General features: G+C 37.5%; 1 protein-coding gene across 3 annotated transcripts in view; it reads right to left on the bottom strand.

The window, feature by feature from the left end:
* Nucleotides 1–16,062, bottom strand: part of vwa8 (von Willebrand factor A domain containing 8) — a 146,055-nt gene that overhangs the window by 84,736 nt on the left and 45,257 nt on the right. For all 3 annotated transcript variants that reach the window (XM_067409012.1, XM_067409011.1, XM_067409013.1), the window contains 7 exons: nucleotides 15,221–15,327; nucleotides 11,681–11,752; nucleotides 8,813–8,889; nucleotides 5,568–5,643; nucleotides 600–735; nucleotides 394–513; nucleotides 59–264 (listed from right to left, as the gene is read on the bottom strand). In XM_067409012.1, the coding sequence (XP_067265113.1) occupies nucleotides 59–264; nucleotides 394–513; nucleotides 600–735; nucleotides 5,568–5,643; nucleotides 8,813–8,889; nucleotides 11,681–11,752; nucleotides 15,221–15,327 (794 nt within the window). The remainder of the gene's footprint in view (nucleotides 1–58; nucleotides 265–393; nucleotides 514–599; nucleotides 736–5,567; nucleotides 5,644–8,812; nucleotides 8,890–11,680; nucleotides 11,753–15,220; nucleotides 15,328–16,062) is intronic.

Below are 16,062 nucleotides of genomic sequence, written 5' to 3'. Positions count from 1 at the left end.
GTGTCAGACCGACTATATATACGTGTGCCGTCTGAGGCTATAACTACCTGCCAATTACCTGTAGGTGTTTTACGATGTTGACCACTTCTCTTGTAGAGTAGGGGTAGGTGATTGTTCCTTGGTCAGCCATGGCCCGGAGCTCTCCGAATGCAGCCACCAGTTTCTGAAGAACAGCATCAGGAACGTCAGGCCCGTACTGCTTCAGCATGGCAAACTCCGCCTGAGGTTTGGGGTTGTCCACTGCATGGCAGCTAAATATGTCCCCTGAAAGAATGAATTAACATATCCTATAGTCCTTACTTTATATTTGTATGTAATACTCATGATGATAGGAGTCTGTGATGAGTCAAACACTTTTGTATAATGATGCTAAACAGTATAATTGACTTTTACCAAGCGCTCCAAAGAAGTCATTTCCCAAAAACGGAAAGCCTGGTCGGTTTGCTAAAACAATCATGCGGAAGTCTGGATGCATGGGGATGGCATTAGGCCTTCCTGCCGCTTCCAACGAATCTGTGGAAATCAAAGAACAATTCCTGTTTTAAAGACTGTCAGTGATAATGATGTGGAATGTGTTTGATCCTCTCAGTCCATTTCACCTGACACTATTCTTCTTCCATCTGCCAGGATCATTTCTCCACTTTCCACCAAAGTCTTCAGGATACAGGTGACATTTGTGGGAGCTTTATCAGCTTCATCTATTACCAGGATATGTCCCATCTTCACAGCTTTAACCTTGAAAACAACAAACAAGCACAATTTTAATGCATTATTTAGTTATTACTTCAAGTCCACTTATAATGTTAAGCAGCGTTTCTTGTGTAATGTAGTTTAAAGGAAACATTTCCCATCCTCAGGCTACTGCTGCACACTAACGTTCAACAGTTTGAGGTCAGTAAGATTTTTTTTTGAAGAAATTAATACTTTTATTCAAGAAGGATGTAAAGACATTTATAATGTTATAAACGATTTTGATTACAAATTATTTTTTTATAATATATGAAGGCTGTTCCTTCAAACATTCTATTAATCAGAAAATCCTGAAAAAAAGTATAATTTTTTTTCTTCACAAAAATGTTGGTAATAACAAATGTTTCTTGAGCAGAAAAACAACATATTAGAATGATTAATGAAGGATCATTTGACAATGAAGTCTGGAGTAATGATGCTGAAAATTTAGTTTTGTCGATATTCGTCACATTTCAAAACATGCTATTTTAAATTGGAATTAGATTTGCCGCACAAAAAGTATTCTCTTTGCTTCATAATATTAAGGTTAAACCACTGTAATCACATGAATATGTCTTTAGTAACTTTCTAGGTGTTTGAAAGTGTTAATTATCTTGCCGTCAATGGAGGCCTCACTGAGCCTTCAGATTTTAATCAAAAATATCTTAATTTGTGTTCTGAAGATGAATGAAGGTCTTACGGGTGTGGAACGACATGAGGTTGAGTAATAAATGACAGAATTTTCATTTTTGGGTGAACTAACCTTTTAATTAGGCAACAATTCACTTTAACTCCTAAGAAGTTACAGAAAAATTTAGATGAACTGAATGGAGTCAGATTTGGAATCAGATTGTGACTCACTGAATTGAAATCAGTTTGAATCACGAGGAAAGATTTCTATACTGAATAGGCGGTAACATACAGATGGCACACATGAGTAAAACAACTTGGGTCCATTCTGTGTAACTTTGGATATTTTGTTTTCGGGTAAACAAAGAAACAGTTAATTTATCACATATTTAATGAACATTTTCATGAACATGTTTTCATATTTTTATTTTTGTTTTCATCACACTTTGTTCTAATTCCCCAAATGGAAACACAATAAAAAAAAAAAATAAAAAAAGCATGAACAGCTTGAATATTCTATCTCTACATGGGTGGGAATGAAACACCCCTTTCCACTGATTGGTCAACCAAACATAAAACTGGAATAATCATCCATTATTCCTCATTATTCCTCAGTTCCCTGCGCAACAGAATAATCATCATCCACCGCTACAGTTGTACAGATTCTTAAAGTGTTTATTGCAACTACATTTCATCTCTTTCTAATTAAACCACCAGACTAATGAACTGATACAAACTGTACCAGGGCAGACAGACAGGACTTTCTTCTGTGTAGATGTAGGTTCACTATGGCTCACTATGTGTGCCTGAGAAATACACTATTTTAGGAATGAATAGGTAGGAATACTTATATTTTTGTTTTGAAGACATAAAAAAGAGAAAACAAATTATCTGAAGGTACATGGACCAGCTTGGTTTCCATGCTTTCCTTTGACTGGCCATATTTGAACTCTTGCCCTCTGGATCATCTTTATTCCAAAACAGCAAAGAGGAGCAGAGTTAATGGAAAGCTGAAGATTACAGCCGTGTTTTTATCATCTCTTAAATGTACAGCTGCCATTAGTGTCTGTTATTTACAACCCAGAGCTGAAAGGTGGTTTGCGGAGAACGAGGGGTGTTTTCTTGTTGCTTTTATCAGTTGGCCCGGCAAAATGCGAGACCATTTGGAAGCATTGATATCAGATGAGGCGTCAGAAGGGGCTTCAAAGCCTAAAGACTATTTATACCCAGAGAGCTGCCGCTGGGTGCTAATTGAGGGGCCAAACTCCGAGTCACAGCCTGCTTTTCATCTCCCTCTACCTTGTATCGAGCAGAGACATCGTTAAAAGCCTTTTGTAGAGAACACCCGCGACCCTGCTTCACAAACAATGTGTCTAAATGGCACCATCATGCTAACAAAACAACAGGCCGACTTCAGAAACGAGCAGCGTGGAGGATTATAACACACTGTCCTTGAGGTCATTCATTAATTTTTAATGCTTTTTCCCTCATCTGTGCCGGGGCGTCCTCCGGGTGTGAGCTGGCAACGTGTTTGTCCTCGCTGGAGCAGTGGTCTGGACCATCTGCTGAGAGATGTATAAATATCACTATGCAAAGTTTACACTTCACATGGCTGATTTTCAGGAGATCACAGGACACCCAGAACCACTGAGGTGATGAATCTTACAATCACATACACAAATCCTGATAGAGCTCACTGTAGGTGTGTATACAAATAAAGAAAGGCAAGTATGGGCTCTGTTACAAAGTCTTGCTGTCCATTGCCTACATAGGAAAGTGGCTTTGAGGCAGCATCATAAGTCAAATGAAACTGCGTATGTCATAAAAATAGAGCTGCTTATGTGAAGCATTAAAAGAGACTCAATTAATTCCAATAGAGTTCGGTGTTAAGGTGCCATATCTACTGTCAATAGTGTAGTGATGTATATACACAACTTTCATAGAAGTCACTTTCAAACCAAGCAGCTTTCTGTTGGTCAACATGGCAAATTCACATGACCAACTTGAAAGTGAGCAAAATCTGCAAAGAGAACTTTATGCCCCAGAGCAAAACTCACAATCGCACATATTCAAATTGGAATTACTAGATTTTAGGCAGTGAAATTTCACAGAGCAACGGTAAATGTGACTACACCCTAGGTGTGTCGCTAATCTAACAACATGATACTCTTAACTTAAGTATTTGTTTTTGAAGTATTTGTTTTGTTCTAAAATATATGTTGAAGTGCATTCTGGGATTGCCTTCTCCAAGCAGGATACGTTTGGCCAAAAGTTTTCATAGAAAAGGGGTTTTCAATCAAGGGTCAAAGACTGTATACACCAAGATTGTTCACTCGTATTAGTACAAATGAGAGAAACTGCAACATTCAACATTTAACACTCAATCGGAGAAAGTCACACCTTCTGAATAAAAGAGCCAATCACCAACTGGTAACATCACTGCATTACTGCAGCTGCTGTTAGATGCTTTGGTTCTTAAAGAAACTGAAACTCACTAATTGTGCACTGGTTGGACCAATCTGGGCTGTGTTTCCCAAGAGCATCGTAAGACCAAGTTGATCGTAGCTCCATTGCCAACAATCGAGTTACAATCAACTTAGGCTTACAATGCTTTTGGGAAACGCTACCCAGATATATACGCTTTAATGTTTTTTTTGTTTGTTTTTGTGAAAAAAAACAATATTTATGATTCAGCTCATGCAGATTTTATTGCTGATTTGAAGCAGCTTTTAAGATTTCGATATTTAAGTAGACAGGAGTTGGTTTGCATGCCCTAAATAGTTGCCTGGAGGCACTGCCAATATTGTTGCTGAGCGAACAGACTTTCCTTGAAAGAGACTTTGTAGGGTCCTGGGGCCAGTTGCACCAGCTGTGCGCAAGTTACAACGTAGACTAGTTTTGACGTAAATGGGCACTAAGTTACAACTTACGCACTACTAAATATTTTTGTGTTGCACCATTAATCTTAGTTGAAGCGTAACTCTACATATACAATAAATATTTACGGAAGCCTCCTATCAGGAGTAACGGTTGGAATAAAATAGCAGACTGACTGAACTGCATCAATAAGCTCTTGTTTTACCTGACAGACTTCATTCTTTACATATATATGATGCTGCTGACATTTACACTCTCTTATATTTTAAGAGAGAGAACATCATGTGAAAAGATTACTTTGTTAGCCACTCTTCAACACGAACCCGTTAAACAGTGCGCCGCTGTGTGCATCTTTCCTATCACTCCGTGTTGGGCATGTCAAATAAAATCAGTCATAATCAATAAATGTAATTTCTTATGTTTTTTTTGTTGTTGTTGTTTCAGTATTTATTTATTGATCCTTATTAATTTCATTTCAAATACAGTTTCTGAATGTTATTTACATATAAAAACATTTATTATTAAGTAGTAGGCTAGGATAAACTGAAATTCATGGAATTTCAACAACTTCTGCTCCTGTATTTGAAGGATCACTGAGGGTAAACGTCATATTATGTGACTATGCATTACTTGACGGAGACCTTACGAGCTACTAGGCAAGTTCTGCCTTAAGAACAAATGCTGCAACCAAATAAAGTACAGCGTTAGTTACAAACTAGCTAGTAGTTACTAAGCCACTAGTGTGGACCGTACGTTCCAATTTAAGGAAGAACTTACGAACGGCTGGTGCAACCCTACCCTGGTCACTAAAAGTCAGAAAAGGAACAGAGAAAAATAGAAAAACAATTCTACTTAATGCATTTTTAAGGGCTGTCAAAGTTAATGCATTTTAATCCCCTTAAAAAAATAAATAAATACAAAAATACAAAAATAAAAAATTAATTAGTAAATCTGCATTTAGTTTTGAAAGAAAAAAGAAAAAAATCTTAAAAAGTACATATTTTATCAAGCACTATATTTTAACAATGTCAATATATAAGCCAATTATTGCTTTAATTATTTTATTTTTTTGTCTTTATATAATATCACCCCTAATATTTCACTTACTATACACCAGGGATGCAAAATTCAGTTCCTGGAGGGCCACAGCCCTGCAGAGTTAAGCTTCAATTAAATGCACCTGATCCAGTTAATCATATATGGGAGACCTCAGAATCCAATTATGTGAAAATTCCAAGAATAACTCCTTAAAGTTGAAAGCAAACCTGTGACAATGTAGGCAGCTCACAAGTTTTTGAAACAGAGCCATGATGTCAGTGGTGAATACTGACCAATGGAGAGTCTTCATAGACAATGATTCCATCTCTCACAGAGGGCTGTAGGGTTAAAGTCTGGACTGTGGTGTCTCTGTTGGATAAGAACAAAGCTTTAGACTGTGTTTGTCATAAAAAAATAATGCATGTACTGGAAATGGTGACTCTGTTCACAGTTAAATCATAGCTCATATCTCTAGAGGCTGAGATAATTTGTCGATTCATATTCATGGGTTCTACATAAGTATAAAGTAAACTGACCTAAATTCAGTGTGATGGACAGAGTGCTCGAGTTCTTGTGCAGGTTTGAAATGTGACACATATCTCTATAGGCTTAGTGGAAGGGAGAATCCCTGAAGTGATTACTTTAGACTAATTAAAGATTTCCATAATTACTAACCAGGCCATAACGCATGCGAGTTTGACTTTGGTTTAACTTTCAAGAACAAAACTTTCACAATGACATCAACCTCTGAACCTCAAAGATGGGTTAGACACAGTTACATCTTATAACAGCAATCCCACATTTTAGATCCAAAGAGTTTCCATGAAGTTTTAAAATTCAGATACCCTGTCATTCAAAAGTTTGGGGTCGGTAAGATTATTTTTGTGTTTTTGATAGTCTCTTATGCTCAACAAGGCTGCATTTTTATTAAAAAATATTAAAAATAATAATAATAAAATTAAAAATATAAAGATATACAGGGGTTGGACAATGAAACTGAAACACCTGGTTTTAGACAACAATTTATTAGTATGGTATAGGGCCTCCTTTTGGGGCCTATACAGCATCCATTTGTCTTGGGAATGATAGATACAAGTTGTTCACAGTGGCCAGATGGGTTCTGAGCCATTCATCTTCCAGAACAGTGGCCAGGTCACTATGTGATTTCCGACTTGCTCCTCCAAAATACCCCAAAGTGGCTCAAAATATTTTAGATCTGGTGATTGTGCAGGCCATGGGAGATGTTCAACTTCCCTTTCATGTTCCTCAAACCATTCTGTCACAAGTCTTGTTGCTTGTATTGGTGCATTATCATGTTAACACATGGTACCCCCTTCAGGGTTCAATGTTTGAACCATATAGTGCACATGGTCCTCCAGAATGGTTTGGCAGTCCTTGGCAGTGACATGCCCATCAAGCACAATAGGTGATGCACAAGACAATACAATACATATTGCAGCCCAGATCATCACTGACGCACCCCCGCGCTTCACTCTGGACACACAACAATCCAGGTGTTAAACCTCTTTGGGGCTTCTCCACAACATAATTCCCATGGAAAGACAGTGAAGGTGGACTCAAAGAACCATACATGTTTCACATTGTCCACAGCCCAAGATTTGCACCGTTGGCACCACTGAAACCAACATTTGGCATTGACACAAGTTACCAAAGGTTTGGCTATAGTAGCCCAACCATGAATACTGACCTTGTGGAGCTCCCAACAAACAGTTTTGGTGGAAATGGGATAGTCGAGGAGTTACTCTAGGTATTCCTGTTGGATGTGGCTCATCCTACGTGGTGGCATGCTGACATTATCCTGGATATACGGTGGCTCTCAATACACCACAAAGACTTGCTGTCCTGGTCACAGATGAGCCAGAGAGACGTGCACCAACAATTTGTTCTCTTTTTAACTCTGATATGTCTCCCATTATGTTGTGTGGATTGCAATATTTTATGTACAGCTGTGCTATTGCTCTGATAATTCAACCTTCACACTGCTCTTACTGATGGAATATATATATATATATATATATATAAAAAAAAAAATTAAAATCAGTGAAGTTTGACCCCCAGACCATGCATATATAAGCATGAAACCACTAATACTATATTGGTCAGTGTTTCAGTTTCATTGACCAACCCCTGTATATCCCACATATGTTCCAGGTGACATAAAAGGAAACGGGACTCGTCAGACCAGGCAACTTTCTTCCACTGCTCCAAGGTCCAGTTCCGACGCTCGCATGCCCATTGTTGGCACTTTCAATGGCAGACAGCGGTCATCATAGGCACTCTGATTGGTATGCGGCTAAGCAGTACCATACGCAGCACAGTGTGATAGACCTTCTGTTGGCTAGGAGCAGATGGGATAGCCTTTATTGCATCGATGAGCCTTGGGTGCCCAACACCGGTTTGTGGTTTGTCCCTCCCTCGGATCACAGTTGGTAAATTCTCACCACTGCTGACCAGGAGCAACCCACAAGCTTTGCCATTTCAGAGATACTCTGACCCAGTCACCTTGCCATAAGAATTAGGCCCTTGTCAAAGTCGCTCAGATCTTTATTCCTAACCATTTCTCCTGCATCCAATATGTTGATTATGAGAAGTGATTGTTTGCTTACCACCTAATCTAACTAGGCCTTAATATGTGGTCTTGTTAGAAGATGTTCAATGATATTCGCTTAACCTGTGACTGGTCATAATGTTTTGGCCTTCTATTTGAATATATTTTAAAATGCAATTTATTTATAAAATGTAATCAGTTATTTAATGGTAGTGTATATCCAGATGTGACTGTGAGAGCCTGTTGTAAGCATGTTATAACATGGTCTGTTTACTGACATTAGAAAATACGGACTGATATTTAACTGACAAAACAGCTTATGTCATTGTTGGCCAAATTTGATCTGGGAGGAATTAAAGGGAACTGGATTGAGAACTGAAGAAAAACGACAGTTTTAAAAATTTTCTGCTCTTTTTAACACTTTTGACAGTGTCAAAAGAAGACATACTTTTGTGTTACACAGAGGATAGGAAAAATAATAAGAGGGTTGGAACAAGGTTAAGTGAATGATGGCAAAATGTAAAATGAGAACTGCTCCTCTAATTGTAGTTCTTCAAAGGCAAAAGCACAACTTAAAAGTTCCCTCTGCCCTGTCGACAGGTGTCCTAATTTATCAGGTTTAAAATAGCTCACTCAAGCCTTAGAGAGGAGATCTTTTTATTTCAGGCACTCAGTGAGTCTGCAAAAGGAAGTTTTCACCTTCTAACAGAAAACATATGATGCATCTGTGTCCACATGTTTATCTATATGATAAATAAAGATGTCCTTTCTTTTTCCAGAGAGGTTACATTACTCATTTATTCACTAATGAAGAAAAGCTTCATGTAATGTCAGTAGATGTGGGTCATTTCCGGTGTGGCCTCGTAACCAGGTTCTAATTGAGTCTACATGAGAGTAGTTTCTGATAATAGGTCTACCTCTCTTAGAAGGCTTTATTTGAGGAGAACCCAAGGGACTTTTTTATTTTACCTGTGAAGCTGAAGATACTCTCTTGGTCTGTTCATGAGATGCAAGAATCGATCAACAATCTTGTTTTTCCCAACACCCTGCGAACAGAGTAAAAACATGTTAATGGAACAGATCACCTATAAATGAAAATAATGTGTCATTAACTACCCATCCTCATGTCTTTCCAACCCTGTATTACTTTCTTTCATCTGTCAAGCTGATGCTAGGCAGAACATCAGAGCTTGTGAAAGTGGATGGTGATTTATACTGTCATGTCCTAAAAAAAAGCACCATTAAATATCATAAAAGTAGTCCATATTATCCATGCGCTATATTCCAAGTGTTTTGAAGCCAATGAGTTTATTAGCCATTACTGGGGCTCTTAAAAATGGCACCTTATCAGGTTTGACAGTTTGCATTATAGAGCTCACGTCATGTGACACGGAAATACTGTTATCCACATTACTTTTATGAAAAACAGAAGCTCAGACAATCTGCAAAATCTCTTTTGTTTTTCACACAAAAAAAAAACAACAACATGCAGGTCAGCAAATGATGACAGTTTTCTTTTTTCATCTAAAGTATAGATTAATTCAGTGTCTATCACATCAGTTCAGGCATCGCTACATAGTTTCTACCCAGAAAGCGGTGTCTGACAGCAGTCATGAAACTCTTGAGCAGCTGATTGTTTCACGTAAAGCCAATTGGTCGAATCGGATCAAAAGTTACATTTTAAACAATATCTCAATGAACAAAAACAATTTCCAAAATGTTGACAAGACTAAGTTTAATATAACATCTGTTTAAATAATAACATGGAAGTAAGGTTAAAAATATAACTTAGATTACACATTTTTCAGTTTTACTCAAATTAGGGTGATGCAAAAATGAGTACACCCCACAACAAAAACTACTACATCTAGTACTTGGTTTGGTCTCTATGATTTTTAATGACAGTACCAAGTCTTCTAGGCATGGAATGAACAAGTTGCCGACATTTGGCAACATCTATCTTTTTCCATTCTTCAAGAATGACCTCTTTTAGAGACTGAAATCCACCAGTGGCCTTAGATGTGTGTTTACGATCCTTGTCATGTTGGAAAAGTACATGACGACCAAGGGCACGGATTGATGGTAACATCTCTTTCAGTATAGAGCAGTGCATCTGTGAATTCATGATGCCATCAATGAAATGCAGCTCCCCGACACCAGCAGCACTCGTGCAGCCCCACATAAGGACACTGCCACCACCATCTTTCACTGTACGCACCATGCAGTTTTCTTTGTATTCCTCACCTTTGCGACGCCATACAGTTTTGAAGCCATCAGTTCCAAAAACATTTATCTTGGTCTCATCACTCCAGAGTATAGAGTCTCGGTAGACTTCATCTTTGTCAGCATGGGCCCTGTCAAACTCTAGGTGGGCTTTTTTGAGCTTGGGCTTTAGGAGAGGCTTCTTTCGTGGACGACACCCATGCATGTCATTCCTCTGCAGTGTACGCTGTATTGTATCACGGGAAATAGTCACCCCAATTCGGCTTTCTACTTCTTTAGATAACTGCAGTGAACTTACATGCCGATTTTCTTTAACCCTTCTCATCAGAAGACGCTCCTGTCGAGGTGTTAACTTCCGTGGACGACCTGGACGTCTCTGTGTGATGGTTGCAGCAGTTCCATCTTTTTTTAATTTTTGTACCACTTTTGCTACAGCATTCTGACTGATAAGTAAAGCTTCTTGTAGCCTTAACCTTTCTGGTGTAAAGAAATTATTTTCTTTCTCAGGTCTTTTCTCTTCTATGTGGTGCCATTGCTGACAGCATGAAATGGGAAGGGGTTTTAACACCCTTTATAGTCAACTGTCTGCTGGACACCTGTGTAATGAATAATTAGACTCACCTGTGGATGAATTCTTGTTAAATTAGACATTTGTAGTCTAAAATGTAGCTTTGCTCCAGAGACTTTCAGTGGGGTTTACTAATTTTTGCATCACCCTACTTTGAGTAAAATTGAAAATTTTGTTCTCTGAGTTATATTATTAACCTTACTTTCACGTTATAACTTAAACAGATGTTATATACAACTTAGTCTTGTCAACATTTGGAAATTGTTTTTGTGTTCATTGAGATACTGTTTAAAATGTTACTTTTCAAAGGGGGTGTACTCATTTACACTGAGCACTGTGTGTGTGTGTGTATGTGTGTATATATATATATATATATATATATATATTATAAATATATATATATTAAGCAGCACAATGATTTTCAACAGTTGATAGTAAGAAATGTTTGAGCAAATCATCATATTAGAATGATTTCTGAAGAATCATGTGATACTGAAGACTGTTGTAATGATGCTGAAAATTCAGCTTTGCATCACAGGAATAAATTAAATTTGAACATATATTCAAATAGAAGAGAGCTATTTTGAATTGTAATAACATTTCAAAATATTATCGAGCAAATGCAGCCTTGGTGCAGATAAGAGACTTCTTTTAAAAACATTAAAAATTAACTGTAGTTTATAAACAGGAAAGCATGTATTTACAGGTCTATTTCATTTTGTGTGTCAAGCACACATTCAAGTATTCTATGCTTCAGTCAATCTACTTGTCAAAACTCTGAAGTGACAGCAGTCAGGACGCCCACTCTTTTTCCACACCCTCAGGTCTCTATTAGAGAGAGTGGGCGAGAGCCTGGCCACCGTAGGGCACATTGAGTTCTAGTTCATCCTGTAGCTGGTGGGCAGATGCTTTACAAACGCAGCTGTGCTTCATGGCATGACGCCATCACTCTGGGCTAGTGTACTGTACATCTGCTCTGCTCTCAGTATCAGTGTGGACAGACGCCTCTGCAGACTGTCGTCCTGAGGATGGGAATCCTCAATTACCTGGTTCCCCACAAGAAGCAGGTGTTCCCCCAACAGGAAGTCCTTCAGCATGTCCTGCATGACCATCATGTGCTGTGAACAAACAGACAATACATTTTATAATGAGACCAGTACTAAATGCACTGGGGTACAAGCTTTAAATGACAAAAATTCCAAATTTTCATTGTGGTCTGAGACACCAAACCTGGGATTTTGAGTCAAGTCATCTATATTTATATAGCGATTTTTACAATACAGATTGTTTCAAAGCAGTTTCACAGTGATAACAGGAAAATTAATGGACATCGATTGTTTTGGCTCTCATTTGAGCACACTGAAAATCTGGGATTTTAGTCATTTAAAGCTGGAAACAAATCAAGTAAAAAATAAATCAAAATAAATCAAAAGACAAGTTATTTAAATGGACAACCAAGGTACAATATAACTTTGTGAAGTAATGTTATAAACCATTACAAACTTGTATGCAAAAATACAGGTTGCAATAACACTTACAATGGAAGAAAACAGGGATAGCGTTCCAAAGGGTTTAAAAGCCGACATGTGTACATGTGTAACATTGATCATGTGACTTTTACATGATCACTAACAGCTTTATATGTCAGTAGAGTGATTTAAGCAAAAGGAGGAATTAACCTTTTGTTACGGTACCTAAAAGTATTTTTCACTGTCCACTGTATGTGTCCACTGTATGTGTCCACTGTCATGTGACCTGATTTATCTCAGATTGCTCCAGTGGTAAAATATGAAAACACATGTGAAAATCATCAATTATGTCTGAGAAGGTCGCCTACATTTTACAGTCACACAAAAGCTGAATAGACAGATGGAAGCAGAAGTGAATTCTGGTCCAATTATGACACAATGAATTGAATTTTCTATTTCTGAGGCTGAAAAGGCACAAAGTGCTTTTTCAAAATGATAAAGACACATAAGGATGATGCGTTTACAGCATGCACACATTATACAACACAAGCGATGCGAGTGGACAAGAGTTTGCCATATTGGGGTGGGACATGTCCTCATTTCTGCCTCAGTGGACTACTGCACTTCTCCTTCTAGTGCTCTAAAGACAAAAAAGCAGGTCATTGAAAAGTGGGACAAGAGTAACTTTTTTTCCTCCACCTCTTTCTGGGCCTCTGAAGGGAGGGTAGAGGTGGCAGTGAGGGAGGAATATCTGGGTCATCCTCATTCTCTTCTCACATCTAGGAGCAACTCTAGCGTGAGACCAAATGCCACACATGCAGTGTGGCAACAACATTGAGTATTACAATTGGCAAAACTTCATATGTTGTTATTATTGCACAATATGATGCTAAACAGATCATTTATATATACCACTATTCAAAGATTTGGGGGTTCGTAAGATTAAGCAAGTTTTTTTGGTCACACTTTAGATTAGGGTCCAATTTGCACTATTAACTAACTATGAACTATGACTTTGGCCTCAATAAACTCTTAATTACTGCTTATTAACAGCTATGAAAACTGCGTAACTGATGCCACGTCAGTTAAACTTGTTTCGCTAGAATGCGGCAAACTCTTGTCCGCTCACATCGCTTGTGTTGTATAATGTGTGCATGCAGTAAATGCATCATCCTTATTTGTCCTTATCATATTGTAAATAAGTTGAATATGGAAAGCGTAGGACATAGTGCAAGCATTTTGAACTGTGAGAGGCGTTGCACTTTCTTCGTAAGTTGAATATGGCATGCAGTCTGGTGGAAGATAGATATTTTACTTTATAACATGTTAAATATGGATATTTTTCTTACACAAATGCATCACTTCACTTCAGAAGGCCTTTATTAACCCCTCGGAGCTGTGTGGAGTATGTTTATGATGGATGGATGCACTTTCTTGAGTTTCAAACAGTTGATTTCTGTGCACTGCTATTATAAAGCTTAGAAGCATCAGTGTGATTATTAATATAACTCTGATTGTATTCGTCTGAAAGAAGAAAGTCATATACACCTAGGATGCCTTGAGAGTGAGTAAATTATGGGATCAACTAATCCTTTACCTAGCTGCTTATAAGCTTGCATATTGGCTGTTTATTAGTACTGATAAAGCACATATTAATGCCTTCTTCTGCATGGCCATATCTACATCCCTAAATCCTACCCCATACCTAACCTTACTAACTATTAATAAGCAGTAAATTAAGAGTTTATTGAGGCAAAAGTCATAGTTAATAGTGAATAAATGTTCCCCATACTAAAGTGTTACCATCTTTACTGTCACTTTTGATGCATCTTTGCCTAATTAAAAGTATTAATTTCTTGGTAAAAATCTTGGTAGTATATAATATGTACATTGTCATAAATACCATGAAAAACTCATATTCGAATACACATTCATACTGATATATTCTATAATTTGTTAATCAAAATAATGGTTGCTACACCCCGTGTTCAATATTTCAAATTTTCTTTTTTAAATGATACAAACATACACACTTTGTGCATTAAAGATGAACTATATCATTTCAGAATAGTAACCTGTATATTTGAGCAGCTAAAGGGGCCAGAAATGGCTCAATTGGTGTTTAGATTTTTTTTAGAATGTTTTGACTGAACAGTGGCAGATGGGGAATGTTTTTGAAAGTTTTTTGTTTGGGTTTACAAATGCAAAGTGACTGATTGCTATCTAGTTAAGCATATGAACAGCTGTGCATGAGAAACAATGTGGTTTGAATCAGCAGTAAGAGACTTAACTTTGAATGCTGAAGATCCCTCAGTGAGAAGACCTTTAAATCCCTAATAATGAAATATGATTACACCCTGTTTCACTGCGGACCTGCCGAGATCCTGCTGTACTTGAGCATGACTGTGTGTTTGGCCAATGTTCTTTTGTCTGTACTCTCTGAGATCTGACCTTTGAGCAAAAGTCTCAGTTGATTTACAAGGCTTAGACAGAGATAGATTGAGCTTTCCGCACTGCCAGACCAACGTTGCCTCATTGCCAAGCAACGTTGCATCTTGGATTTCTTATACAGAATTCAACTGATGTTCAGTCACAGTGTGCGTGTGTGTATCTGCTATTATACAATGCACCGAGTCCAAGCCTATTCATTTCCACCCCCAATGTAATACCAAATTTAGCATTTTAATCAACAGTTCTTTGTTAACCTTTCAGCATATGTCTTTGAGTATTGCATTAATATCGTATCGTGATTCAGTATCGTGATCTGTATCAAATTGTGACATGAAAGTATCGTTACACCCCTAGTTTTAGTTTATGGTAACAACAGTGTCTAAGATTTGGTCATAAAACATACCTATCAGTCTATTTGCTGCATTTAAGGAATAGTTCACAAAAAAGGAAACTCATCAAGAGAGAATGCCACAGAGGTTTCAAAATTCATGAAGGAGTAAATGATGACAGTTCTCATTTTTTTTTGCTGAACTATCCCTTTGACTTAGTAGAGCAGCTCTTGAGGCTAAAGGGATTGTGCTTTGCAGCCCCATTTCTACTCTAGGCTGTGGGCTGCAGACAAGAGGACAGTGTTTCTTGCTGGTAATAGGCAGATAAGGACCTCACCTGAACATTCTCATAAAAGAGCACGTCTGGGACCTTCATCTTCTCATCAGGGCTGTACACAGGAGCTGAGATGTTCCCTATGGTCAGAAGTCCATCTTTTACTGTGCCTAACAGGGGAGAGCAGAAATGAAAAGAAAATGTGAGAGATTCTCAAAAAAAGAGATTTTACCAGACAACGATTACCTATTCAGCCATGTCATTGACCAGCTCTTAGTCCGTTACTTAGCTCTTAGTCAATTTCCTCCCATCTACACTTTTCAGACACAACATAATACTGTAAGCCTGAAATCTAAGACTCTGAAATGGTCTCTTACAGATCAGGGAAAATGGGACAAAATATCAGGGCAGGCTAAAATTATAGAGGAACCACTGAAGCTGAACCTGGGGGGTGTGAAATTCGAAATTGAGAAGGACTTTTCAAATTCAGCAAGATTCAGAAAGATTTTTATTTGAATTCAAATGTAAGGACGCAGAATTAAATGCAATCTAACTGCTGTAAGTAGTCAAGATACATTTGAGCCCATTAACGTGATCATACACAACAAATGGAGTATTTCCATAACAATAATTAATAATTATTGTTTGAAACAAAACCTATAGAAATGTGTACTTTTAAAATTATATAATAGTTATAAGTAGTACTGAATACCTTTAATTTCTAATATCTTTTTATCTTTTAATAATCTAACAATGGTGGAAGAACACTTTATTTTCCAGAATTTACCCAAAAGTTTTCAAAATGGAGCCAAACATCCATATTTAACAAAAGATTCAAATTTAGGCAATATTTATTTTCACATTTTAAAAACAATGTGGTAAATTTTGTGGTATTGCATAGCAAA

This window comes from Chanodichthys erythropterus, chromosome 14 (genome assembly GCF_024489055.1).
Source record: "Chanodichthys erythropterus isolate Z2021 chromosome 14, ASM2448905v1, whole genome shotgun sequence".
Taxonomy (NCBI): domain Eukaryota; kingdom Metazoa; phylum Chordata; class Actinopteri; order Cypriniformes; family Xenocyprididae; genus Chanodichthys; species Chanodichthys erythropterus.
The sequence above is the reverse complement of the archived record's forward strand: the minus strand, read 5'-3'. Positions and strand labels throughout refer to the sequence as shown.